Raw genomic sequence first — 27994 nt, 5'->3', positions numbered from 1 at the left:
AAAACAAAACACCTATGCAAAACACACGGGCACTTACATAGACAGTCCTAACGTCAGGCGCATTATTACTGCGTGTCGTCAGAAAAGGAAGGACCCCTGAAATCTGTAGAGACAGAACGCGGGCTAATGTAAACTTCAAAAAACAGTGTATTTATAACAAAAGTTTCCATGCAAATAAAAATCCAACTGGGAGAGCTCGAAACATATGCGGAATTTACGTTTTGTCGCTGCTGTGTCGCCACAGAAGAGTGAAGTTCTTCTTCTGAGCTGGTAAAAACTAGCTGGCTAATTTAGAGAGCTAGCTAGCTAACGTTAACAGCTAAAGTTGCTAACGTTACAGCTGCGCAGTTTCGTTTCACAGAAAAACACTGAAAACACCCACACTGACACTAACCAGACACGTCTGTTTACTTTAGCTGTGTGCTACTGTGTGCAATAATATATCTTGCAGAGTGGCATGGGTCGACTTTACCAAACTTTGATAGCTGACTGCTGCTAACTACAACACAACCACAGAGGTAACTGTTCATATTTGCAGGACATTTATTCTCAGATCTTAACGTTATACTTGTCATGTTCTGACAACGTGGAGGATCAGAATCAGAATACTTTGTTGATCCCCTCAGGGAAATTGTTGCTCAGAGTCAAATTCAAGACTTCGCTTCTGTTTTATGTGATGTTTACTAGCCACAGTTTACGCCTTTTGTGAATGTAATATTAATACACAAGAGGCGCTAACTGGGGCTAACGTTAGATGTCCCAAGATAACCAAGCGAGCTGTTTGAATGATCGATTATATGAAGCCTGTATCCATTTTTGATGACAGTGCTGCCTTTACCTACGTTACATCTGTTACCAAGACATAAATACAGTCCCTCGACACTTAAACATGCATGTTTTATTGTGCCTGCTTGGGAATTTCTATCTTTCCTAAAATTAATTGTTTCGACCCCCAGAAAACAGCAAAGAACAAAGAAAGTTTGCACCTTTTTTACTTTGCATAAATTAGACCAAACAGAGCAGAATGTTGGTGGCAAGATGAGGATTCGCTGTTGTAGTGGTCACTGTTGAAAGGACTGATTTATCAGTTTTCTTCATACATACAGTACATTATTTAAATATGTTGAGCATGCATATGTAAGAAAATATATGTCTAACCAGTCACCAGGCAGCCATTACAGCTGCCTGCTTTTCCTTTTTCATTTGTTTATTTTGTGAAGGTCAAATTAAATGTCAAATGCCAAAATATAACAGCTTAAGGCGATGTCTTGAAACAGTTTGAAAAACATATTAAATGCAATAATAAAAATAAAGAAAAATAAGAAAATGTTCATCTGTAAAGGTGTAGTCAGCAAATGTTTTGGTATTTTTACTTAATCGGCATTGTATGCATACTGTATTGATTAATCAGTTAGATCAGTTAAATTAATCCAACAAATAGTTGAAGCTTCAGCATTATCTGTCACAATGCTTTGACTGCCTCTCATATATGCATCCTTGTCATACTTGCTGCTGTGGTTTAGTCCTTTTTTTTTTTTTTTTTTTTTTCATGACAACATGTACATTAAGTAAGATTCTGCTGCTCTGTTCTATTTCATTTAGTTTAAAATTACCTTCATCCATAGTTGGGTATTCCTGTCACAGTCCTTGGTCTTCTCCTATATTCTCTGTGTGCTGTTGCACCTCATCCATCAGACAGAGTATCTTATTCTAATTATATTGTTCTCTGTGCTGTGTTTCAGCCAAGATGAAGAGAAGAGCTGAAACAGCGCCAGCACCAGTGCTGGAGACAAAGAGGCCTCGTGATGACAGCAGCTCAGATGAAGAGTCCCAATTATCCAGACAAGGTAGATAGATTCACTTTCCCCCTCCGAACAATATCTGCCATGATTTAAGATAGAAGTCTTGATATTTTACATGCCATATTTACTATTGAAAGCCACTGAAATAGTAAATAAATAAATAATTTATTTATATAATAAATAAATAGATGATGCACTACTCAAAGCTGTGGATTAAGTACTCAGATCTTTTACTTAAGTAAAAGTTTCAATACTTCAGTGTAAAAATACTCTGTTCATGCAAAAGTCCTGCATTCGAAATCTTACTCAAGTAAAAGAACAAAGTAATAGCATCAAAATAAACTTACCAAAAGTAAAAGTACTCATTATTAATTTTGGCCCATTTTAGAATCATATATTTTACAGTATTACATTACATTAATTTTACATACAGTAGTTTGTATCATTTTAATGTTGCAGCTGGTAAAAAGGTAAAGCTCATTTTAATTGCTTTGGTAGCTTATTGCGCCCATATTATGCTCATTTTCAGGTTCATAATTATATTTAGAGGTTGTACCAGAATAGGTTTACGTGGTTTAATTTTCAAAAAGCACCATATATTTTTTGTACTGCACATTGCTACAGCTCCTCATCTGACCCTGTGTGTTGAGCTCTCTGTTTTAGCTACAGAGGGAGGCATCACACTTCTATCCCATCTTTGTTGAGCGTTACACATGCGCAGTAGCTAGGTAAAGACCTCTAGCTAGAAGCTAGCACTGCTAGCGGTTAGCCACCGTAACCACATCGTTCTCAATGGCAAAACACTGCTACAACAGCTAGACCAGAGTTCACCCTAATCTACAAAATAAATTGTATAGAACTACACATGTCCATCGTCTGCAGGTATTCCACGCAAAGTTGGAAGTGCGTGCCCTCGTTTAGAAGAAGTCTCCCGGCTAATGCTGCCTTGTACTGACCGAAGTTGGAGAAACAGCTAGTTGATGTGGTATTAGCTAAAGTGGTTAGCACACACCAAATGTTTCGGCCCATGACGTAGACGGCCCTGCCGATTTTGACCAGCTCACCCGGAGACTGAAGGCAGGATATATTCAGAAACCCCTAACTCACTCAAAACAGCATGGATGGGTTTTATTTCCAAGTTTGTATGCGTGTGGAAGCACCAGAGACACAAAATCACACCCCAAATCCCAGAAAAAGTGATTTTTTCATAATAGGGGCACTTTAATCTATAATAATATCATAATTAATTAGTTGATTTATATGTTATATTAATAACCTAAATCTGCAAAGTAACTAGTAACTAAAACTGTAATATAATAATGTAGTGGAGTAAAAGCATAAAGTAGCATGAAATGGAAATACTCAAGTAAAATACAAGTACCTAAAAAATGCACTTAAGTACAGTACTTCAGTAAATGTTCTTAGTTACATTTCACTACTGGATTAAGGTATTTCAAGTCAGACAGTGGAGCTATGATCTGCCATCTTAATTAATAATTAGTATGGTCGAATCCCAGAAGAGACCCTAAGGCTGTGGTTTTGTCTTATTTTAGAACTCAGATTATTAGATGAGCATGATGATCATTGTGTCTACCTGCTCCTGTTTCTAAATGAATAGTTTGCACCTGTTTGTTTCTGCTTCCTGTCTAGACTCAAGCCAAAATGATTCCCTCAGTGACCAGGAGGATCACAGACCGGGATTCTCCATGCCCTCCATATCATCCTTTGATGACCAAGACACTGACCCCTCAAATGCCTCTGCCAACTTCTCTATGTACAACAGTGTGTCTCAGAAACTCATGGTAATGTACCGAAACCTGCACTAACACTGTCTCAACGTCTTTGTTGCAGAATTGTGGATTATATATACACACTTCTTAAATAGATTAGGACATTTTCAGTTTATTTTGCAAAATATTCAGAAAAATCAGACTTTTCTGTCACTGTCTTTTCTTAACTCCCTCATTTTCTCATACCTCTTACACCTTTAGGCCAAGATGGGTTTCCGTGAGGGTGAAGGTCTGGGGAAGTTTGGCCAGGGACGCAAAGAGATTGTGGAGGCCTCTACCCAGCGAGGGAGAAGGGGTCTGGGTCTCACCCTGCAGGGCTTTCAGGGGGAGCTCAATGTTGACTGGCGCGATGAACCAGAGGTACACAGCAGTAATTAATAACCATGTCATGTTTGTAGTGGTGTTTTCAGTAAATTATGTGAATTGTCTAATTAAACTATGAATTGTGTTTTTCTCATTTTTTCACTCTCGAGAACAAGTTAATTATGTTTACATCACATCACGATGATCTGTTTCCCATCTCTGTTTCTTTTTCTATTTGTCTGTCCAGCCCAGTGCCGTAGAGAAAGTAGACTGGTTCCCAGAATGCACCACAGAGAACCCAGATGCAGATGAGCTGAGGGACTGGATGAAACTGGGAGCGGTAAATACAAACAGACATTGGCAAACAGACACTTACAGACTCACTTATACAGTATATAGGCCTGAGTGAGCATTGTGTACAATATACTGTATATATCGTATACAATGTTCACTAGGCACACTCTTTCGCCTCATATGTATACATTTTGTTTTTAAAGTCTTGTTTTTGACTGCTTACAGAGAAAACTAAAGATTGAGGATGAGACAGAATTTTGCACTGAAGATCTGCTGCACACTCTTTTAAGGTGCAAGGTGAGTTAAAACTTCTGTTTCATTTATATCCCTTTTCTATTTTATACATGAACATAAAATAACACTATCTATGTTTAAATACTTCAGCAGTATATATCTAATACTCAGGAAACAGTGAGGCTAATAAGGTGGAAGGTATTAACCCTGCAAGAAGACCATGGCCAGTGTTAGGTTCACAAGCCCAGTGAAGCTCTACTGGATTTAGTGTGAATGTTACATGTGAGGGTTGGGTTAAATATTTGGATTGCTTAGATAATGCACTGACTGTATTGTGGGGAATAAGAATATAAATGGACTTTTCTTTGTGTAAAGCTCTGTGAATAGCCTTCTACACTGGATGGACCCAAATCTTAATGCCGTAATTTTTCAGTCAGTATTTGATAACCTGGAGAGCGAGGAGATGAGGAGAGCACGGACACGCTCCAACCCTTACGAAACGATTAGAGGAGGTATCTTCCTCAACAGGTCAGTCTTTAAATGGTTGAAAATTACAGGTTTAAAAAATCTTTGTGGATAATATTGTGCATGTGATTGGCTTCTTTAAAGTTTTATTTAACTTAATTTCTTTTGCACATATTGAACAAAATCTACCAATTAATGGCTGCTTTTGAATGATAGAAAATGTAAAACATGTTGGTGTGTGTACGTGTGTACGTGTACGTTGATTAGGGCTGGGCAATATATCAATATTATATCGATATCAATATATGAGGCTAGATATCGTCTTAAATTTTGGATATCGAAATATCCTAATATGACACAAGTGTTGTCTTTTCCTGGTTTTAAAGGCTGCATTACAGTAAAGTGATGTCATTTTCTGAACATACCAGACTGTTCTAGCTGTTCTATTATTTGCCTTTGCCCACATAGTTATTATATCAACATAACTGATGATTATTTATCAAAAATCTCATTGTGTGCATATTTTGTGAAAGCACCAATTGTCACCCCTACAATATCGCCACAATATCAATATTGAGGTATTTGAGGTATTATAGTGTAGTAGTGTAGTGTGCCAACCCTTTAAAGACAATGACAAGTTATGTTCTTTCTGTATTTAGAGCAGCTATGAAAATGTCCAACATCGACCATTGCTTCGACCAAATGTTCACCAACCCAAAGGATTCACAAGGGGTGAGTTGGTCAAAGTAACAGCTGATATGTGTTGCAGTGAACTTTTGTTGTAACAGAACACACAGGCCCATATAAACAGATGGCGAGACAAACCTCTCTCATTATGTAGAAACCTCTGACAAAGGACCGCGAGGGCGAGCTTCTGTACTTTGGTGACGTCTGTGCGGGGCCTGGAGGCTTTTCAGAGTATATACTGTGGAAGAGGCGTTGGCATGCCAAGGGCTTTGGCATGACGCTGAAAGGACCCTGTGACTTCAAACTGGAAGATTTCTATTCAGCGCCGAGTGAGCTGTTTGAGCCTTACTATGGTACGCACACATCGCGCTCAGGGGGAGAACAGAAACTGGTCACGTCTCAGATGATGAATGATTCAGTGAAGCTTGACCTCTGTATGTCCCAGGTGAGGGAGGGGTGGACGGGGACGGAGACATCACTCGGCCAGAAAACATTACTGCCTTCCGAAACTTTGTCCTGGAGAGTACAGAGAGAAGAGGGCTACACTTCCTCATGGCAGATGGGGTGAGACTATTTCACGTTTTTTTTTTTACTGCAGAATATATTTATAGCCACTGCTCTGCATCAAAGCATCTAAAATGTACATATCAAACAGAAGATTAGGTCACAGTTTCCTGCTCTTGTTGGGTTGAAGTGAGTGGGTTCAGATTTTGTTTACTGATGGTTACTTTTGGTTTGATGACTGTCTTGCGCAGGGTTTCTCTGTGGAAGGCCAGGAAAACATCCAGGAGATCCTGAGCAAACAGCTGCTGCTCTGTCAGTTCCTCACTGCCATCTCTACACTCAGGACAGGTATGGGGCTTGAGTGGATGAGTCACCTAGTTAGTCAGCATTTTTGTCTCCGTGTTTTGCCTCTGTGTTTGTGTGCACATGGTACTGTATGTTTGTGTTGGGGTTCAAATTAGATGATAGTGACACTCTTTGTCTTCTCCAGGTGGTCACTTTGTCTGTAAGACGTTTGACCTCTTCACTCCCTTCAGTGTGGGTTTGGTCTACCTGCTCTACCACTGCTTCGACAGGATCTGTCTCTTCAAACCCATCACCAGCAGGCCTGCCAACTCTGAGAGGTGGGGCTGTGTCTGTGTGTAAATGTACTCTCTGTGCAAGATCTGTGTGAAGTTGGATACTTATGCAGGGTTATTATTATATTTTAGGTGATTATTATATAGAATGTACATAGGTGCTTGTTCGCCGACATAAATTACATTTTTTTGAACAAAAAACAAACCAAAGCCTGAAACAGGTAATAGATCATGAACAGTGCCACAGGGGCAGTTTGTTTCATTTTAATATTTTAGTGCTGATGGGAAAAACCACATAAAGAACAACACATTTTTGGATCCCATGTTAGACATTCCGTCAGATTTTCTTTTTCCCTTTTTCTACAGGTTCATTTAACCTTAGTGGGGTTCTTCACACATAATGTGGCTGTGCAGACAAAACATAAAACAAAAAATGAATTAAATACTGGAATGACCGATCTTGGTTCCACTTTTAAAGTTCAGTAATAATCTGTGAGTCGCAGCTCTCGGCTACCTGGAAGAAAACTATATTTGCTCTCAGATTTGGATTCGTCACCTCCTGTGTGAAGGGCTGCATTTCCTCACCATACTCGGTAACCATAGTAACTATACTCAAAATTACAATTAGGTTTAGACAGGTTACATGTGACCGTGCAACATCTCGATTGGAGGAAATGGGACAGTCTCTTTGCTATGGATCCAGTTTTTCTTTTAGACTAAGAAGAGACAATTCTTGCTTCTGTTAAACTTTTCTCGCTCATTGCCATCCACAGGTACATAGTGTGTCGTGGTCTGAAGCCCGGTTCAGATGCCGTCAGGGAATACATGTTCAAAGTCAACCTGAAACTGAACCAGCTGAGGAACACAGACACCGACGTTACAGATGTGGTTCCCCTGAGCATCATTAAGGAAGACACCGACTTCTACCAGTTTATGGTCAACTCCAATGAGAGGTAGAGACACACAATATTCACAAAGGCCTTTAATCTATTCATTTCAAACCGAGTGACTGACAGAAATTTAATTATCTCTCACTGTAGACTCTGTGTAGTCCAGATCAAGGCCTTGGCTAAGATCCACGCTTATGTCGTAGACCAGTGAGTAGCCTGTCTTGTACTTGTCTAGGTGCATTTATCTCTGTTGCAGTATAGCTATGTGTGATGGTGTTTATGTATGCAATTGACTGTGGCGTTTGTTCCTCTAGGACCCTTTCAGAGCCAAAGCAAGCAGACATTAGGAAGGAGTGTCTGAAACTGTGGGGGGTGAGTGGAGAAACTGTAATATATATACTAAATTGAAGTTGGACTAAAACAGAATTTATAGAAAGAATAATTTGTTGTATTCTTTATTATGTTATTCCACTCCTAAATACATTGCATGTCCATTTCCAGGTTCCAGACAAGGCCAGAGTCACTCCTGCTTCCTCAGACCCAAAGTCAAAATTCTACGAACTGATTAAGGTCCGTTAATAAATCTGGGCTTTAAAAAAAACCTTCTGCAAATAAGACAATGCAGATAAATATGTGCTGTCAGAGAATACCACTTGATAATAATACAAGTAAAATAATAAAAGTTAAGCATATTTGTGCACTTTGGTAAATCCTAAACAGTATTTCCCAGAGGTTGAGATTTTTGTTGTCCAAAATCAGATTTTAAAACAAATGCTGTATATTTAGTTGGCCTATCACATAAATTCCAGTAATGGGTAGCACTGTTATAAATCTGCTGGTTTGACATGTTAAATGTGTCTCCATATCTGTCTTCCTCTCTGTCATCTGTTGCTCCTCAGAACTCTGATGTGGAGCCGTTTCAGAGTAAGCTCACACCTCTTAACTCAACTACACTTGAGAAGTTGCGTCATATCCTGGACCATAGGTGCATTGTGGGAGGTGGAGAGCAGATCTTCCTCCTAGGGCTGGGGGTGAGTCTTAAGAGGCTTGTGTTTTGTCTTACTGCACTGTGGTAATGTATTTTTCACACAACTTATACAATCCTTTTTTTGTACCCAGTAGATATAATTAGTCTTTTTCAAGATTTCCCATATTTGATATCAGATAGCAGCTCCCATACTGTATGCATTAATGGGACACCCAGGCCAGTATCGTCACTTTCAGCTATTTGCTGTGTAAGATTGTTTCCTTTTCTTCTGGAAAAGATTAAAATGCAGAGCTGGCAGGCCAATCTATTCACCCCTAATGTTTTTATGTATAGGAATGGTGGTGACTAGAAAGGCATTACTGCTTTTTTAAAAGCATGGTAGCCTATGATTAAACCTGTTTTCATTTCTTTATCTGTTCTTTCCCTTTCCCCTTGGCTTATGTAGAAGTCTCAGATATACACATGGGATGGGAAGATGCCTGTGCGCTGGAGGAAACTGGAAAATTTCAAGCTAGAGCTGCCAAGAGATACACTTCTAAGTGTGGAGATCATCCAAGAGCTGAAGGGCGAGGTGAGAGGAGACAGATGAAAATTGGGAGCCAGTATCCCAAACTCTTTAAGCTTTGCTTCATTTCTGTTTATGCTGAAATAACAATTGTTCTCATGAGATGATGTGTGCTTTTGGTGCGTCATGCTTTCTTGATAATTTTCTCCTAAAAGAGGCTTCAGGTCTCAAAGGTTGTAAAGCTCTGTTGCATTATTATCCCTCTCCCCAAAAAAAGTAACAATTACACCCAAACGAGCTAGTTATTTGCTGCTTGTGGTAATGGTTTTACATGTATAAATACAGTTTATTTGGTCCTCAGGGTAAAGCTCAGCGCAGAATCAACGCTGTTCACATAATGGATGCACTAATACTGAACGGCACTGATGTAAGAGATCAGCACTTCAACCAACGGTAGGACAGCCTTTATTCATTAATACTTTTTGATCTTCAAAATTAGAATTCTCGTCTCTCTGTAACGTATAAATAAAAAATTGACCTGTATTGCAGTACAATGTTTTTTTCATAACAGTTTTTCAATAGTTAACTAAATAATGCCCGTCGTATATCCAGGATCCAGATGGCTGAGAAGTTTGTGAAGGCAGTGGCCAAACCCAGCAGACCAGACATGAACCCTATCAGGTATTCATTTAAACAAATTCAACCTTTATGCTAATGCTGCTTTGTAATTTATTTTCAGGGATCTTATTCTCACTGGAAGCACTTGAAGAGTGGACAGTAGTGGAAAACTGACAGTTATATAATACAGATACCATAAAAAAAAAACATTGGGGAATGTTATGGAAATTTGAACACAAAGCTTACAAGTAGATCTTAAACCCCATGTCACATTTTCTGATCAAGTAAATCCAACATGGTTAGCAAGTCCATATGGCATTAAAATAAAAACGCTTTTGACAATACAAATATTGCATACAAGTCTGTTTTTGTGACATTACAACCAGTTTGGAGGCCAAACATGGTCCAATAGGAAGCTTAAAGTGATGATTCGGAGTAATTTCACCCTAGGGTCCTTTGCACCATGACCTCGAGCCAAACATCCCCCCCAGAAGCTTTTTTCAGCTGGGTCTAACATTGGGAGAGTTAGTGTAGAGTAGCGTTATCAGCTGAATAGCTTATTAGCGCAGGGGCTCATGGACCCACGTTTGTATCTCGTAAATGACCCCACTAATAATGCCCGAAATTATACCAAACTTCTACACTAGTACATATAGGTTATGTACTCATAAAAAAATGGATTGGAAAGTTTGTAAGTACACCAGAAGTTTATGAACACTTGCCTGCTCTCTTCTGCTGTCTGTTGCTGCTGCTGCTACCTGCAGTTAGACGAGTGCTTATGGCTGTCTACAAATTACTACACCGAAAAGAGATACAACAAAAATATTTATTAATTTAATGATTAAATAAGGTAATGTCTCCAAACTTATATCAGTTATTACTTGTCTCCTGCTAGTTATACTACAGCACTTACTTTAAAAAAAAAAAAGTTAAATTAAAAAATATTTTTGTTGCATCTCTTTTCGGTGTTGTAATTTGTAGACGGCCCTAAGCACTCGTCTTACTGCCGGCAGCAGCAACAACAGCAGAGAGCTGAAGCCAGCAGGCAAGTGTTCATAAACTTCTGGTGTACTTACAAACTTTCCAATCCATCGTTTTATGAGTACATAACCTATTTGTACTAGTGTAGACGTTTGGTATCATTTCGGGCATTATTAGTGGGGTCATTTACCAGATACAAACCTGGGTCCATTAGCCCCTGCGCTAAGCTATTCAGCTGATAACGCTACTCTACGCTAACTCTCCCAATGTTAGACCCAGGTGAAATTACTCCAAACCATCACTTTAGACAACATTTGATGTGGAAATGAAAGCCTTCAGTGCACATACACTGAGAATGGAGGTCATTTTAAGTTATAATTCATCAGACACAAATTATTATTAGTCTTAAAACATGTCTGGATGGGATCTGAAATGTAACATCTGTGTTTTCCCAAACAGAGTGAAGGAGGTTTACAGGCTGGAGGAAATGGAGAAAATCTTTGTCAGGTATGACAGGACGACTGTCCAGTAAGCAACATGATGCAAAACATATCAGGCCATGTTTCATTTACTAAATGTTGAAGATTTTCTACTGTATTTTTGTTTTTCTCATCCAGACTAGAGATGAAGGTGACAAAGAGTTCAGGAGGAGTCCCACGTCTGTCCTACACCGGCAGAGATGACCGACACTTCCTTCCCACCGGCCTTTACATCATTAAGACTGTCAATGGTACGTATATTTGTTTGTGCTGCAGCTCATTTCCGCACTTTAAAACTCTTGCATCTTTAATTTGCTTTAACCGTTTCAAAGCCTCAACAATCCTGTGGGCAACATACCTAAATTCCTTGTTTCAATTAAAAATGTGCAAAATATCTGTCTCCTCCATCTCTGTCTCTCAGAACCATGGACAATGGCATACAGCAAAAACTCCAAGATGAAGTTCTTCTATAATAAGACTTCCAAAATCTCCACCTATGCAATGCCACCCAACTCTGCCGCCCCCTTCCAGTAAGTAGCGTCTTTTCTTCCCATTTTGTATTGATTAATGACTGATTAATGATTTATTAAGTTTAAATGACAAATTGTCTGTCATGTAGTGGGGGTGATAGAAACAGTTAATTGTAATAGCAGCCTTGATGATCTTAAGAATAAACAGTATGCTTTCTTTGTCTTCATCCTCAGTGTTTGCCACTCTGAGCGGCTCTTCTGGGCCTGGGTGGACGGGGTGATCGTTCACGATTCGCAGACACGAATGGACCCTGAGAAACTGTCCAAAAATGAGGTTTTGTCCTTCGTTCGCCTGCATTACCAGCCCTGAAACGCTCCCAGAGCCCCAGAGCATCAGCAGCTACAACCTAGACAAAGAATGCACTAACTTGTGGAAGATATAGAGCCTTAGAAAAGGTTATCCTACAAGGCCTTAATTAATATTTATTTTGACAGTAAAAGAGGGATTCAAAAAAATACTGCTTATTAAATCAACCAATACATAGATCAAGTTTTTACTAATCCCTGTTTTTGTTGTCCAGTTAAATATCAATTAATAAACTGTTTGTCAAGACCCTGTTGTTCCTCTATATTATGTCGCTTGGAGAAATTATTACCAGGTTGTAACTGGGGTTCTGGAGCTCACTGAGGAATTTTTTGCTGCTTTTTCCAACTGTGACATTTCGACTTTGTGCAAGCAACAGACATTTGACAAACCAGTCTTTCTGCCTTTTCCACTGTTCTTTGCTCTGCGAATTGTAATGAATAGAACTCGCCTCATATGACAGATTGGAGACAAAAAGCTGCTGCCATTGTCTCTTCATTGTCTTGCATGTCCCTAGATCAGGTTTTTAAAGTTCTTTGGGTGGGTGGGTGTGTGTGTGTGTGTGTGTGTGCGCGCGCGTGCATGCATGCGTGTGTTCTAGACAGAGTTACACATGTTAAACTATGCATCCATAGTGTTGCTTGTCTTACTGTTCAGCTGCTCATCTCCATAGAGACCAGGATCTGTTTACCCAGTCTCTCACGCCAACAGGCCCCTGGTTGTCGCCTCCTGCAAAACTGTAGCTGAAGCCTAAATAATACATTTACTATATACAACTCATGTTCTGACTTACCGTATCTTCACCATCACTTCAACATTTATATCAGTTCCAGATGTAGCAGCTTTTTCCCCATTCATAACTAATCTATCGTGTGTGTGCGTGTGCGTGTGTGTTTTCAACATTTGGAAGTTGTCCTGTTAGGTTTTAGGTTGTTTTTACTCTGACACCTCTGTGATTGTGCCTCATATCGCCTGGACTGTGTGTTTCTTTAAATACTGCAAATTTCTCTTTTTCTTTTCTTGAAAAGTTCACTATCAATCCCTATGATGTAAATAATTGTAATGTAGTAAATAAATGGGATATGTTCTTCCCAGAAATACCTTTCTACTGGTGATTTAGACTATATGCCGGGTGATGATAACCACAGCTGGATAAAGAGGTTTGAAGGCTCCTGCTGCCATGAAGCAACTTTATTTACCAAAATGTTAGCATAATACAATCTTAAATAATAAAGGTGTTAGAACTAGATTTTGACACAAGGTTACATGATGATATACTTTAGGTCCCAGGTGATGGCTAAAGTCGAACTTGTTTTCTCTTTATTTACTCAGTGGTGTTGACATTAAGGATTGGGAGTCTTATTTTGAAGTTACACTCACTCAGCCAATCAGATTTCAGCTTTATGTAACAGGAAGTGGTCATGTAAAATGCATCTATGATGAAAACAAATGCGTTCCACACACAGTAGTTACAAAACGCTTGACTTTGCAGGTAATGTCCATCTTCCTGTCTTTAATTATTATTTTTTACACCCTACAAGATGGTAACATTGTTTTAACAAAAGCGTTAGGTTAGGCGGTGAAGAATTAGCCTACTTAGCCGAATCTGAATTAACTTAAAATGTATTTCAAGAGCGGTTTTATAAGCCAATGCGTTTGAATACATAACTAGTCCCGTGATGTAACAGGTTATATACCAGTATAACGTTTTATAATGCTTTACGAAACTTACACGCATTGCAATGGTTTGGAAACGTCTGAGTTTGGCGATATTTAGTTATTTGTTATATTTTGTTATTGACGATTTTATTTATTAATCGGACAGTTTTGACCACCTTCACACCAGTCATGCTGAAATTTGTGGGACAAACTCTGTTCTCATCTGGACTGCAGAATCCTAAATACACAGCAGAGGAGAAAAAGGTATGAGTTTCCTAGATTGCTTTGTATAAAAAGACCGTAAACCTTTGGTCTGAAGTTGATTGTTTAGCTCACTTCCATGATGGGACAAGAGACGTGAGTTAAGTTGAAAGCTGAAATGTTACGTCCACAATTTAGGCAAGTTTTCTGTTGTGCTGAAAAGTTAGTTGATCAACAGAAAGTTAATTAGTTCTGAATATCAATTTGCTAGTTTTCTTTATATTATTTCATTTTAAATCTAAAAAAAGTCATAATAGTATGTCTAAAAAAAAAGTGATAAAAAAGTCATAGTTTTGTATATCGAAGAAAGTTATAAAAAAGTCATAGTATAGTATGTCGCAAAAAGTCATAGTATAGTGTATCGAAAAAAGTGATAAAAGTCATAGCATAGTATGTCGAAAAAAGTGATAAAAAAGCCATAGTATAGACTGTTGAAAAAAGTGATAAAAACGTCATAGTATAGTATGTTGAAAAAGTCATAGTATAGTATGTCGGAAATAAAGTGATTAAAAAAGTCATACTGTAGTATGTCGAAAAAGGGTTATAAATGTCATGGTATGATGAAAAAAATTATAAAAGTCATAGTATAGTCTGTCAAAAAAAGTCATAAAAAGTAATTATATAGTATGTCGAAAAAGTCATGGTATAGTCAAAACGAAGAGCACAAACCAAGGGAAATGTCTCAGTTTTTCAAAATAACCATGTACGTGTAAACGGGGTACAAGTGAACACTGTTGTAGAGGGGTTGACCTTGATTGCTGAATGTCTGCACCTGTTGATGTGCTCACACCTGGTGCTTTTAATTGTTTTATCCCATTCCTGTGACTAACTTCCTGAAGAAGGTCGGATGCTGAAACACATTGAATTTGTTTTTTATCTTTTTTTATTGACACTGTGTCATACTCAGTATGACACGATGTGCCCTGCTATGACATGAACTTCCACGATGACTTTCAAAGTCACTGTTCCATTATCTTTAATGTGACTATTATTTGCCACTGTTCATCAAATCCCCAACCGGCCCCGTCAGACATCGCCTATCAAGAGTCTGGGTCTGCCGAGGTTTCTTCCTAAAAAAAGGGAGTTTTTCCTGGCCACTGTCGCAATAGCCACTGCTAATGATTGCTCTTGAGGGAATTACTGTAATTGTTGGGGGTTTTGGAATTTATAGTGTGGTCTAGACCTACTCTATCTGTAAAGTGTCTCTAGATAACTCTTGTTATGATTTGATACTATAAATAAAATTGAATTGAACTGTGACAGACATATTAAAGGCATTTTAAATAGTATAGTAAGTATAGTATAGTATGTCGAAAAAGGTGATAAAAAAGCCATAGTAAAGTATGTCACAAAAAGTGAGAATAAAGCCATAGTATAGTATGTTGAAAAAAGTGATAAAAAAGCCATGGTATAGTATGAGACACTTTGACATGAGGCCAGAGAAGCCTGGGATTGATCTACCAACCTCATGGCTATGGGACTAACATTCTACCTCCCAGCCATGAACTCAGTATATTGTGCAGAAAAAGTCATATTATAGTATGTTGAAAAAAGTGATAGTATAGTATGTCGAAAAAGGTGATAATAAAGCCATAGTATAGTTTGTCGAAAAAAGTAATAAAAAGCCATAGTATAGTATGTCAAAAAAAGTAATAAAAAAGCCATAGTATGCTATGGTGTTAGGGACACTTTGACATTTGGCCGGAGAAGCATGGGATTGACACCCCAACCTTGTGGCTACGGGACTACCATTCTACCTCCCAGCCATGAACCAAAAAAAGTCATAGTATAGTATGTCGAAAAATTAATAAAAAAAAAAAGTCATAGTATAGTATGTCGAAAACGGTGATAAAAAAGTCATAGTATAGTATGTCAAATAGGGTAATAAAACAGCCATAATATGGTATGTTGAAAAGGTCATATTATAGACATAGTTAGGGACACTTTGACATGTGGCCAGAGTAGCCTGGGATTGATCAACCAACCTTGTGACTATGGGACTACCATTCTACCTCCCAGCCACAAGCCACTCATAGTATAGTATGTCGAAAAAAAGTGATAAAAAAGTCATACTATATTATGTCGAAAAAAGTGATAAAAAAGTCATAGTATAGTATGTCGAAAAAGTCATAGTATAGTACTCTTTGTGGAAAAAAGTGATAAAAAAGTCAAAGTATAATATGTTGAAAAAAGTGATAGAAAGTCATAGTCATAAGTCAAAGGAAAGTCTGAAAGAATAAACTCCACACAAAAAGTTTAAGTTGCGCAATACACACTCCAGTATAAGCACAGAAAAAGCCTGAAACTGAAAATGAAACACTAAACTTAAACAGTGATAACAAAAACTGTAAAATATATCAAAAAAGTGAATCATTTTCTAATAGCTAAAGGTTTTGTGAATAGTGTAAAGTTTGATTGACATCTGTAGATAAAAGTATGTGGGAGAAGTAGAATTTCAAAGAGGAAGAAGCCTGAAGAGAATTTGAAGATTGCTCCATTGACCCTACTAGTTTCTTGTAGTTTTGTAGTTTCTCTAGTTGACATTGTATTGATTAAATGGTAAATTGAAAAATTAATTACGGATTAATTTATGAGTGTATGCATGTATGCGTGTTTTGCAGGGACAAGACTATGAGATTCGCACCTACCATGCCACTAATTGGGTTAGCACCTCTCTGAGTGGAATGCAGTGGGATGCAGCCATGAGCACTGGCTTCCGCAGACTCTTCAACTACATTCAAGGCAACAATCACAACAGTAAGTTTCAGCAATTTTGTTCTTAAAATTTCACATGGATGTACTATGTACGGTAAAAAGCGGGAAAAAAAGGTCGGATATGACTTTATTTTGTCAAAGAGAGGTTGAAATGGTTTGAGGCTCTTATTGTGTGGTGTTGTAAAACAAATGTCATATAAAGCCAAATATGTAACTAAATAAAATTAAACTTGATCAAACACAATCAGTCATGTAATAATGTTCAAATGTTTCAGAATGAAGTTTTGGATATCTTTGGCATGAAGACAACAAAAGAGTATACGAATATATGCACTTTAGTTCTTGCTCAGCAGTTTGTAACAGCACCACTGCCTTGGTCTTACTCAGCAGTTTACACCAGCATTATGTATGAGAATATATATTGTTTCTGCTGTTTCTGCTGTGTAAGGAGAGTGTAAACCTGCTGCTTAATTCTCTACATCTGCCACACACTGTGGTTCTATGTCCACCATCTTTTCAGCTATCATTATTTACTGAAGTTTAGATCCACCAGCTGGCAACTGAGAGTTTGTTTAGAAAATATAATATCTGTGCATCTCACGGAGGCTGATTACATGTCAGACAAATCATGAACCTCATATTTACATTTATTCCTAAATTGATTTCACGTTCTTCTGTTTTACACCAGTCAGACGTGTGCTGCTTGTGTTTTTTTCTTTTTTCTTAATTTAGTATTTATATTCCTTGTTCCACAGAGGTGAAAGTGGAGATGACGGCTCCTGTGACGTGCCGCGTGGACCCTGGAGCCGGCCCTGCGTGTGAATCTCAGTTCACCGTGTCCTTCTTCATCCCAGAGGAGCATCAGGACAATCCACCGGAGCCGAGCGACCCAGAGGTGTTTTTGGAGCACAGGAAAGAGTTTACAGCTTATGTCAGGTACAGTACAAACTCAGCATTATATATTTAATTGCTAAATTCAAGGTTTTAGTGTGTGAAAGTGTCAAAATGAAACCCGCAAGTCTTTGATATTTATGTTGTTGTCCTTTTTATTTACTAAATATTTCCAACTGCACACACCGAAACAAAAACAAAAAAGTACAGTTGGAAGAGAATTGATAAAAAATGAAGACTTCATATCTCAGATATGCGGAACTCAATCTTAGATCCTCCTCTTGTTCCTTCTCACAGGACATTCGGTGGCTTTTCCAATGACAATATGAAGCGAGAAGAGCTTCTGAAACTCATGGAGAGCCTGCAGAGGGACGGCGTCCAATACGTCGACAAGCCGTTCTACGCAGCCGGGTACGACAGTCCCTTCAAACTCACCAACCGTAGGAACGAGGTCTGGGTCCTCAAGAAGGAGCAGGAGTAGGAGGTTTAAAGGTCGCCCAGCACTCGCCCCACTACAACTGTCAAATAGTCCCGTTTAGGACCAAAAAAAATTATATGATCATTTGATAACACTCAGCACAGCTCTTATCAATGTCCAAAGGGAGAGAAAAAATAATTGCTATTATAGAAGTATAATGACATTAAATGGAAGTTTAAAGGTTATACATACATTATTCCATGTCTGATTTTGTGTTTTACTTTATTTCCTTTGACTAAAAGTTACTGAATTATAGACTCACTTAAAGTCTTGACAAAGAGACCAAACAGATGATTACACGAGCTGATCATAAAGTCATCATAAACAAATAAAAAACTGGATACAGTGGGACAATACTTCCAGCAGGTGGAGCCAAGTAGTCAGGAAACATTTCTCTCATTTGGTGCATCTTGTCATGACAAAAACCACAAGTGCCTTTTTTTTTTTTTTTAATGAATGACTTGTTTAGAATACACTCATTTGCTAACTGTTATTCATTCAGTTATTCTTAAAGGTCAAAAATTACTTACAATATCAACAATGTGGCAAATCTTAATGTGTTTTCCCCTAAACATTAATTTAAAAGGACTGTGTGCAGGATGGAAAAATAAAGGAAAGGTTCAAATGTTTTTATGTCAGTCTTAAAGCAATAATTGTTCACTGTGATTGTGGAAAAGAACAAAGAGATTGTTTGATGATGATGGGGGGGGACATCCACAGCCCTCTATTGGTGTACACATGCTCTCTAAATTGAGCCAAAACTAATATGAGGCTTTAACAGTCAGAGTTACTGTAGTTAGGTATCTTCCAAATTACAGTGTTTTTGTACAAAATAATGTTTCTGCAGCTCAGCAAGGAAACAAAAAGGGGCTTTTAAATTTCAAGAAATGTCATTTAAAAGATACACACTTACACTTAACTGTGACTTTTAAAGCCTCAAATTGGTTAAAAAAATATTTTTGGAATGAAAAAAAATATGGAATAATGACAAAGACGGATTTGCAAAAAACAAAATTGGCCTGTTACTTAACTTTGGTTATCTCTCATATCTCACAAAAATAGAAAAAAATAGCATGGTATTTCCGTTTATTCTTTCATTGGTTCAAAAGAAAAAACAAACTATCAAAACATACACAGGCCATTTTGTCCTCCATCATGTAAGGCCTCCTGCACACTAGCTGCGTGGCGTGAGCGAGGCCTTTCTGTTGCGTGTCAGTTGCGTGGCGGCTGCTTGGCGTTTTCTATGTCTTTGTTTTCGCCGCGGCTCGAGCAGTGCCTGAGACAAAAAAAACCGGACACACCGCGCAGCTGACACGCTCACGAGGAGGAATGATTTACAGGAACCAATAACACTTTCAATGTACAAATGGGCATGCTAGTGTTGTGTGAAGATAAACTTGAAAAACATTTTTAACCTATCCTTTAACTTTAAATTGCAAACTCTGACAGCAGTTTTTCCCTCTTGACAAAGTGTTAATCTGACCTGACTTAACTGTGCTATCACACTCATTATGATGAGTCATTGTACATCTGGACCATACCTGCATCACCCAAGTCTCAGCAAAAAAAGACTTTCCCCTGATAAATGAATGTGTGTAGTTACCTGCCTGTGTGATTTAAGCTGAAATCTACCAACAAATTTGGTGCTTGATGAGTGTATGATGTAAAAAAAGAATGAACCAAGCTAACAAACATTTTGTTTTTTTAATCGGAGTTGACTTTGTTTTATACATTAAATCACATTAATTATCATGTTTGTAGTTCATGATGTACAATAATTTGTGTTTTTAATCCTGAAGAAGGGATGCTACCTGGTGAGGGAATGATGACATAAGCACTGCACTGATGTATGAATCATGGGAGATATTACTTCCTTCTAAATGATGTTTAAGAATGTAAAATGTATTATCTCATCAATAATAAATATAACTCAGCATCAAACGATTGATTTTTCTGATAATGTATTAGCTCCATCTTCACTGTGTAATTATGTTTTCGTCATCCCTATTTCGTGATGGGCTTCTTTAGTGTAGTTAGAATCCCAAACCACAGAAAGCTTCAGTGTAAGTTGTTCTGATTTGCAGTGGACACAGTCCAGGCCGTCCTCCACTCTCTGATCACTGGGACCTTTTTATCAGCCGGATGAAATCCTCGCCACAGTTCACTTCCCACTTTATCCGCTCTCACCTTTTCTCCTTCTCTCGTCGTCAGGTTCATGTTCATGTCTGCTGAGTCATTCTTTTTTTTTGTGGCAGAATTGTTCCCAATATCGTGTTCAGATGCTCAGCAGAAATAACATTTACGCACGCACGCACGCACGCACGCACGCACACCCCTAAGTTTAAGGCTGAGACTAACGATTATTTTCATTATCAATTACCATTTTGTCTAGGGCAAAACGGGTACCGGACACCATAGCCAGTGAGTGCAACATCTCACAAACAGTCCTATTTACTAGGGCTGCAGCTATCCATTATTTTAGTCATTGAGTATTCTACCCATTATTCCATCGATTAATCGGAATAGAAATACTTTTGCTTTATAGTAAACAGTAAATATACAGGATAGATGCTAATACTTTTAAGCACTGGCTGCATGGGCCATCAAGCCCCTTATTCTGTTGGCAAAAGTAAATTTTTGGTGGCCCAAATGTAAATCTTTTTCGCCCCCTTCCCCTTCTGAACAGTTAATTCAGGCAGTGTCGAGTCTCTGGCACAAACTGACTGAGGAAGTGAATAAAAAAAATCCTTTGGAAATGAGTTGTAGTCATGTAAAATATATTCAAAACATGCAACAACAAAATACACAAAAACAGTCCTTTGTTAAGTAAATAGGAGCCTTTTCTATTTTCACAACAACAATGAGGCCAAAACAAAAAAAAATGTGCATTTCCCTTGTTATGACTAAATAATTAGAGCAGTATGCTGAGTCATTTATAAAGACTCTTGAAGCATTAAAAACACAGGCGATAACTATTCTATTCCGGGACTCTTCACTGGGTTCAAGTCAATACAGGGGTTCTGTCTCATTTGTCACTTCACTGTGTGGGGGGGTCTTGATGAGAGGAGGGAAAGCATTGAGGTGTCAATAGTGTGATTATGGCTGGGAGGGATTTGTATTGATTCCTGTCGGACAGCCAGATGGACACAGCGTCAGAGAGCAGGTGACTCTGCTGAATTGGAGGTGGAGGGACTTCATTGTAAATACTGAAAGGACGATCAGGTTTTTGGTTTTTTTACCCTTGGGGAAAAAACACTTGACATGCCGAGGCGTTGAAAGGGCAGCGAGGACCTGCAGGGAATGTTGACCACAAACTGTAAGTCAGACCTTCACTCTGCAGTCAGTGGAAAAGTCTATTATAGGCAGAGCCTGTGATTCAGTGTGTGTCCTAATAGGATGTTCAGAAGGAGACATAAGTGATGACCCTTGCGGGGGGGAAGAGACGATGGTCAGTGGAGCAGCTTTCCAGATGATGGACGAGTGTGGGTGCCATGGCAACAGCGCTAATGAGGCTGTGATTTGGGGTGCCGGGTGGGCAGATGGCTGTTAATCTCACACACATACACATACACACACACACAAATGACACAGAAACCTGCACTTTAAATATCACCTTGTTTTTATTACACAGACATACACAAGAGCGTTAGCAGCTCCACTCCCACTACTTTCTGTCCTCCAGTCTTTTCACAAGCTCTCTGCGATTGAGATGTCCTGTCATGACACAAGCCCGGGGGGCCCAAGTACTCAATCATGGGTGGGGGGCGCGGGAGCTGGGACACACTTTGGTCACAGGTGATTAAACCACAGGGTGTTACGGCTGTTAGGAGGTTATGAAGTCTCACGCCTGTTACCTCAGTTTATGACTCTAAAGGGACCACATTTACTCAGCTGTGAACACCAGCGTGGGCTTTGCATGACTCAAGATTAAGGGCAGTAGAAGGCTTTAGCATAAATATTGACATTATTGCATTTTTGTTGTTACTCTGAAGCACCTTTAAAAAGAAAAATGGCCTAGTGGATCAGCGTAGTAAATGTGGCCCTCCCAACCCTTCCCTGTGCCTCCATCACCTTGTTGGTTGATTGTGACACCTTTTGCAGCCCTGCTATGTGAAAATAAATAATCTACAAAAAGGAAACCACTCCTTTCCAGCAAACACAGGGCTATTAAAATGTACAGTCTCTGAAAATAAGCCAAAATGTTACTTAAAACTTCTTTCTCTATATATTTACATACAGAATCATATAAAACTGCAAAAAGGTTAAACTTAGCAGAAAGCCTAACAGCATTATAGAAATCATTAAAGCCCTAAAAGCTTCTAGTAGGTTTCAGCTAAATTAGCGATGACTGGACCGTATGCAGGGTGTCAGATAAATGGTCAGACGCTAACGGCCAGCAGTTAACTTTTCAGCTCTTTGGTAACCAACATGATCCCTAAAAGACCCGGCGGACAGTAAAATAAGCTTTTCTTCTAATTTGATTTCTGCCTTTACATTTATAGATTTATACTTAACTCCCAAACACAAATCATGACATCACTTGTTTATTAAAACAATCTTTAAAACATAGTTTTTAAGTCACAAACAAAGAAAAAGTCCTACGCACAGTGTAAAATCTATAAACTAAAATTCATTTAATAGAGGTTTTATGAGCCTTTTTTATAAAGTAAATGTGTGTTTTTTTTACATTCGACAGTTATTTACTTCCTGGCCATCACTAGGTGACAGCATTGAGCCCTCTGCACTTCCTATGGACCACTGAACATACCAGCTCTGCCAACTAAACCTCTGACCTAAGAACAGAAAGCAAAACTTGGGCAAACCGCAGCTGAAGTTATGGAGCTGTCTGTTGTTCCCTGCCCTCGAGTTCGTTTCACAATATTATGGGCTGTTTGAAGCCAACCCTTGCAAACCATGGTGCTCTCAAACACTTTCCAGAGCCAACAGAAGAGAAGCAGAAGCTGAGAAAATTCACAAAGCGAGCGTGCAGCATGCCTCTACATTTCACTCTTGCCAACTGCCAAGCTACGTAGCACCACAGCAGCAAAGTTACAACTTGTGACTTTTCAATTCCTTTAATTCACCTAAGTTTACCATTTTAACCTTGTCCTTCAAAGAAACTGAAAAGGTTCCAGCGTGTTAAGGACAAACTAAAAGTTAATTAAAAAAAAACAGCAAAACAAGTGGAAAACAAACTAAGAACACCAGGCGTTAAAGAAACACTATTCTTTTAACACAAAGGGTGAGTCACCAAACGAAGGACAGAGTGAGAATCATGGGAGTTTTGAAAAGCTGCAGCAGAACCAGTTCTCCACTTCAGACTAAGTTCAGTCCGGTCCACGATGGGGCAACCTATGACCTCACATCAGGACCCAACATGTCCACTCCCTCAGAGGCAGCGCCGAGGGGGTGGGGCTCAGGAAGGTGTCTCTAGAGGGCCGTCTATTGGCTCCTCTTCCTGCCCCCTACCTGGTTATGACGAGTGAGTTCCGCTCCCTGTATCTAAGGGGCAGTCCTTGCTCTTTAACTTCTGCTCTCTTTAGATAAAGTGCCATTGGAGTTATTGAGCCCAGGGAGAGTCGGAGCCGTGGGTCCAGACAGACTCTCTGCAGTGTCTCCGTACTCGCTCTCAGCCAGCTCCCCCTCTCGCTCACAGATTACTGTCATTGGGCTGCTGAGGATTCGGCTGCGTGCGTTGTACTTGCTGCTGGCAGCAGAGGGCGGCGTGCGTGAGCGCCCATATTTTAACCCGCTCATTGTAAAGGACGATGAAGTCGGTGAGGACAGAGCCAAGGCCTCGTAGCGGCTCCACTCATCTGTTGCCCTTTTACCACGGCCGGGGGAGGTGCAGGGGCTGTGCGGCGCCATCAGTGAGGAGGGGGAAGCAGCAGGCGAGTCTAACCCTGACTCAGAGTGTGGTCTCTGGGAGCGAGGGTCAGTGGAGCGAAGCATCTCAGCGGCCGACATCCTGAAGCTGGTTTCTGAGCGGCTACCCTTCTTCAGGAGGAGGGCCTTGAAGGTGTCGCTGCTGGTGGAGGACTTGCGGAGGTTGCGCTGGATGGAGCCTGTCTGGTGGGGCAAGGAGGACACCGGCCCTGGGGACACCATCACTGGGGACCCGCCTGTCGGGGTGACGGGGGGAGACTGTGGGTGGCTTCCAGCCCGGGACTTGTCCTCCTCAGACTCCTTGCGACCCAGGACCTTGCGCTTCGACCTAGGGTAAGATGTGGATAACCAGATTAATGACATGCTTAAAGAAATTGTGCAGAGTGAGTGAGTGCAAGCAGGGTTTTTGAATGTGAAGGGCAGTTAAATGTTGAACTGATGGAAGAGCAAGAAGAAATGCAAGAGTTGGGGGCAGTTTTGTCAGGAAACGAACATCAAATCCAATTATTCAATTTGAAATTAGGCTGCAGCGTATGGGATTATCATATTAACTGAGCAAGAAGCAGCCTTTGGTAGACTGCCCAACCCAGCCTTGTGTTGTCATAGCTTTGAAAAAGAAAAGAAAAACATTTGCACTTAAAATACTTGGCCTACACGGCTCAAATCATTGTCCCAAATTTGCCATATGCGAGCACTGCCCCCAGCAACCATGTGTCACAGCACAAATCTTAAAGAAGTTAAATAAAGGGGAGCACTGAAACGGATGCTAAAACAAAAAAAAAAAAAAAAAAAAAAGGGATGGCAATGAGAAGAAGCGTTTTCGTTTTAAAAAAAATCCAATGAGTTTTTACAAGAAAAGCTGCAGACACTGCAACTCTGCAGGAAAGCTCAGAAATTAATCAAAAACACAAACTGGGAAAAGTGCCCAAAGCAGTTTTAATCAGACAGGACAATTCAGCCTCCTCTCAGTAGGGGGTATCAGAGTGGTTGACTGCACCAATCAGCCTACACTGTCTATAACTCCTGCAACAAAGCGAAGCAATAAAGCTGTAACTGGCAGAATACAGGGGATTAGGGCTAGCAAGGAAACAGCTTTAGTAATCTGTGGTCCACGGGTTGCACTGTGGGACTACAGTTGCTAATCCAAAGGTAGCATCACCGCGATGGCAGAAACAAGGCTTGCTAATCAAAGGGAAGAGGCTACTTGCCACTTCGCACCTCTCTAGAAAGAATGCAGCCACCCACTGCATGCCCCTTCTGCACAGGGAGGGAGAGAGGAGAGGGGAGACAGAAACGATTAAAGGCATGAAAAATACAGATTATGCGATAAGGGAGTGATTTGATGCTAAAATTAAAGGGAGCAGTGAGACAAAATGCTTAATCCTCAGATTAGATCTACAGAAAGAAATTCTTCCATAAAACCTGTACAGAATATACTTGTGAAGGTCAAATAAGAGGGAGAACTAGAGGTTGTAAATGGTTTGTGAGAGAATCTAATTCTGCTTTCTGTTTTAGAAAGGCTGCAAAATATATGTCTGTGCCCTAAATTCAACCTCCATCTAGCGTCGTCCCCTGCGAGCTCCCTTGCCACATCAGCATTACATAAGACTTTTGTCACACATATACACACGTGCATACTCACACACCTGAACTCAGTCAACCAACACGGCTCCATACTGAACTCACTGTTTGTACTGAACGTTTGTTGAATTCACAAATACACGGCCACACTGGAGAGGCGCTGATACCAATCTCAGTTATAGAGGTAAACAAGGCTGCAATTTAAGACACATCTCGGAGTGCTTGATCGATTTCTTTCTCTTGGCTGTACTTGGTTTGGGAGGATCTCCCTCCAGACAGGTTGTATTTTATGCTGCAGCTGTAAAGGCATTTCTCTGTTTTCCCATAGAAAGAGAGGGAGAAGAGCGGGAACGAGGTGAAAACAGAGTGGAAAACAACAGTATTGCACAGGTGAGAAGGGGAGAGGAAATATGTCTGAGAGGTAAAGAAGGAACAGTTAGGGAGACAGCAAGAAAGCCACCACAAAAATGTGAAGGCTACAATCAAACATATAATTTGATTTCTTAATATTTCAAAATATTAAGAAATATTTGAGATACAATGTATCTCAAATGGATTTTAATTTAATGACAGATATAATATGAAATGATAAGAGCCCCACTTTTTTCGCAAATTAGCTAATAATTTGTTTGTGTGATTATGTGAGTTGAGTTCATTCTTCGCAGTTTTTGATTCCTTTCATTTTGACAGCACCGCCAGGAGTCGGTCATCACTTCCCACTTATCAAACATCTGTAAAAAGATTCTATATGTTTCATACTAATGTGGTGCAATAAAGGAGTAGTGCAGTAACGCAAGTGGTAAACAAACACAGGTCCACTGTGAGGTTTACTCACACATGCTTACACAATCCCGCCGTCCAATTAAACTGCACAATAAATCGCACTTGCGCATGTGATGTGTGCACCATAAATACATCGACAATCTGTCGCCAGCAGAAATAAAATCCCGTGAAATGAAATCCTGTGATGCTCAAGAGAACGCCGACTGCTGCTGCACGTGACCGTGAAACACAAACTGGCGGGCTGCACGAGAAATGTATGTGTGCTCCCTTTGAAGCACGTATGCAATATATGTCAGAGACCAGCGTGTACAAGAGAGAGAGAGATAGAAACAGAGAGAGGGAGAAAGACAAATCTCTCCGGTGGCCTCTAACCTAGATTAGGACCCGACGGTGTAGAGTAGTTAAATAATGGATGAAGCAACTGCCTTTTTTTTTCCCTGCTGAGAATGAGCAGCGCTAACGTGACTTCACTAACACAGATGCCTTGACAAACATGTGACTACTGACTCATTTTGCGTCTTGAATCAGCCTCTTCACTGACGAGGAACAGAAAAAGCCACTCCGGGCTGGGAGACTCCAGAGACCAGCTATTTGACAGATGTGTATGCTTGCAGATGGGACAGCGCTAAGTAAAGTTATGACTGAGGTGGAGGGCAGAGGAAGAGGAGGGGGATGGAGATGGAGATGGAAAAAGAGAAATCATTGGTTGAAGGGAGAGAAGGAGCTTGGAGTTCAGGGTAATACATTGTGGTTTATGAGGGGGTGAGAAAGAGGGAATGAGATGCAGACAGAGAAAGAGGGGGAAGGTAGAGAGAAAAACAAACCGAAAACAGAATGACAAAGTACTAGAGGAAAAATAAACTAGCTCAGTGTAATAAATTATATATCAGGAATGGAAGCAGGTCAAGAGCAAAGACGGAGTAGATGAACAAGTGACAAGAGGCGTAAAAGAGAGAAATGCATCATGGTACCTGTGAATGGCGGCAAAAAGGTCCTCAGTGGTTCGGGGCCGCGTGGGAGTCGGGGTTACCATGTTCTCCTCGGAGGCCCCGTTAGCTGATGGGGCCGGCGACGATTCAGCCGTACTGGAGTAGAACACCTCACCTGAGACAGAGAAACATACAAATTACATACACAAAGTTACAGGAGAGGAAACACACACACACACACACACACACTCTTCAGCTTTCCTCAATACAACACACTCCTGAATCCCCCGTCCCGTTGCATTAACCTGGCTGTCTATGAAATCTGAAGTGGTCCAGGGGAGGTGTTGGACGGTCTTCTTACATTCTCCTTCCGTCTCTAGATTTTCTCTCTTTTCTTCTCCTCTAGTTCTGCCTCTTTTCTCCTCCTCCTCCTCCTCCTCCTCCTCCTCTTCTCAACCTCCACGCTCACGTCTGCGCTCCGACTCCCTGAGCCGCTGCAGGCAGTCTCACTTTACGCTCTCCCCATCCTCCCCTCCATCCCCTTACCAGATCTGTTCCACCTCCCCTCTGATATGATGGAGCCCCTCCCCCCTCTCCATCCAAACACGAAAAGCATCTCCCCCCGGACACTTGCTGCCCCCTCTTAGCTCAGAGAGAGAGAGAGAGAGAGAGAGAAAAAAGGGATGGATAGGGAGCAGGACAGAAAGAGAGGGGGCTGAGTAGGACAGACTGAAGATTAGAGATTAACAGTAAAGAGGAGAAAAAGGCAAAAATGGATATATACATATTGAAATAAGAATGGATGGTGAAGGAGTCGAGTAGACAGTAGAGGCTGAGGTGCGTGTGTGTGTGTGTGTGT

At 40.1% G+C, this 27994-nt stretch overlaps 3 protein-coding genes across 10 annotated transcripts in view; 2 read left to right on the top strand and 1 right to left on the bottom strand.

Moving 5' to 3' along the window:
• Positions 1–13: 13 nt before the first annotated feature.
• On the top strand, positions 14–27994 carry cmtr1 (cap methyltransferase 1). Of its 4 annotated transcripts, none has more exons than XR_003694874.1 (25): positions 14–518; positions 1743–1847; positions 3453–3604; positions 3794–3952; positions 4143–4235; positions 4415–4486; positions 4857–4951; positions 5548–5620; positions 5730–5928; positions 6021–6139; positions 6331–6427; positions 6570–6702; positions 7431–7610; positions 7698–7754; positions 7862–7919; positions 8049–8117; positions 8447–8578; positions 8981–9106; positions 9402–9493; positions 9653–9721; positions 11099–11146; positions 11257–11369; positions 11540–11648; positions 11823–12520; positions 27973–27994. XR_003694874.1 is itself a non-coding variant. In XM_028605372.1 (25 exons), the coding sequence occupies exons 3-25, from the start codon at positions 1748–1750 to the stop codon at positions 11956–11958; spliced, it is 2481 nt and encodes an 826-aa protein (XP_028461173.1). In that variant the 5' UTR covers positions 14–270; positions 452–518; positions 1743–1747; the 3' UTR covers positions 11959–13053. The 4 variants fall into 4 exon arrangements, 3 of the variants coding, with proteins under 3 accessions (XP_028461173.1, XP_028461174.1, XP_028461172.1); XM_028605372.1 differs by lacking the exon at positions 27973–27994 and having other exon boundaries at positions 14–270; positions 452–518; positions 11823–13053; XM_028605373.1 differs by lacking the exon at positions 27973–27994 and having other exon boundaries at positions 14–270; positions 11823–13053.
• Positions 13354–18589, top strand: hebp2 (heme binding protein 2). The gene is made up of 5 exons (XM_028605374.1): positions 13354–13444; positions 13778–13875; positions 16494–16629; positions 17343–17523; positions 17776–18589. The coding sequence occupies exons 1-5, from the start codon at positions 13402–13404 to the stop codon at positions 17957–17959; spliced, it is 642 nt and encodes a 213-aa protein (XP_028461175.1). The 5' UTR covers positions 13354–13401; the 3' UTR covers positions 17960–18589.
• The window catches only part of nhsl1b (NHS-like 1b), a 113189-nt gene continuing 106752 nt past the window's right edge, over positions 21558–27994 (bottom strand). For 4 of the 5 annotated variants that reach the window (XM_028605367.1, XM_028605368.1, XM_028605365.1 and 1 more), the window contains 2 exons: positions 27178–27310; positions 21558–24170 (listed from right to left, as the gene is read on the bottom strand). In XM_028605367.1, the coding sequence (XP_028461168.1) occupies positions 23480–24170; positions 27178–27310 (824 nt within the window). In that variant the 3' untranslated portion in view covers positions 21558–23479. Of the gene's footprint in view, positions 24171–24730; positions 25100–27177; positions 27311–27994 lie in introns of those variants that run through there. The other variant, XM_028605370.1, reaches the window with a different exon arrangement.

The sequence above is a fragment of the Perca flavescens genome, chromosome 18, assembly GCF_004354835.1.
Source record: "Perca flavescens isolate YP-PL-M2 chromosome 18, PFLA_1.0, whole genome shotgun sequence".
Classification (NCBI taxonomy): Eukaryota; Metazoa; Chordata; class Actinopteri; order Perciformes; family Percidae; genus Perca; species Perca flavescens.
Note: the sequence above shows the minus strand (reverse complement) of the source record. Positions and strands in the feature narration are given on the sequence as shown.

Bases quoted from the DNA above. Each gene is read 5' to 3' on its own strand.
- cmtr1 (XM_028605373.1), top strand. From the start codon at position 1,748: ATGAAGAGAAGAGCTGAAACAGCGCCAGCACCAGTGCTGGAGACAAAG. The intron at 4,952-5,547 runs GTCAGTCTTTAA...TTCTGTATTTAG, and splicing joins GGAGGTATCTTCCTCAACAG to AGCAGCTATGAAAATGTCCA. The intron at 9,107-9,401 runs GTGAGAGGAGAC...TTTGGTCCTCAG, and splicing joins TCCAAGAGCTGAAGGGCGAG to GGTAAAGCTCAGCGCAGAAT.
- hebp2 (XM_028605374.1), top strand. From the start codon at position 13,402: ATGCGTTCCACACACAGTAGTTACAAAACGCTTGACTTTGCAG. The intron at 13,876-16,493 runs GTATGAGTTTCC...CGTGTTTTGCAG, and splicing joins ACACAGCAGAGGAGAAAAAG to GGACAAGACTATGAGATTCG. The intron at 17,524-17,775 runs GTACAGTACAAA...TCCTTCTCACAG, and splicing joins GAGTTTACAGCTTATGTCAG to GACATTCGGTGGCTTTTCCA.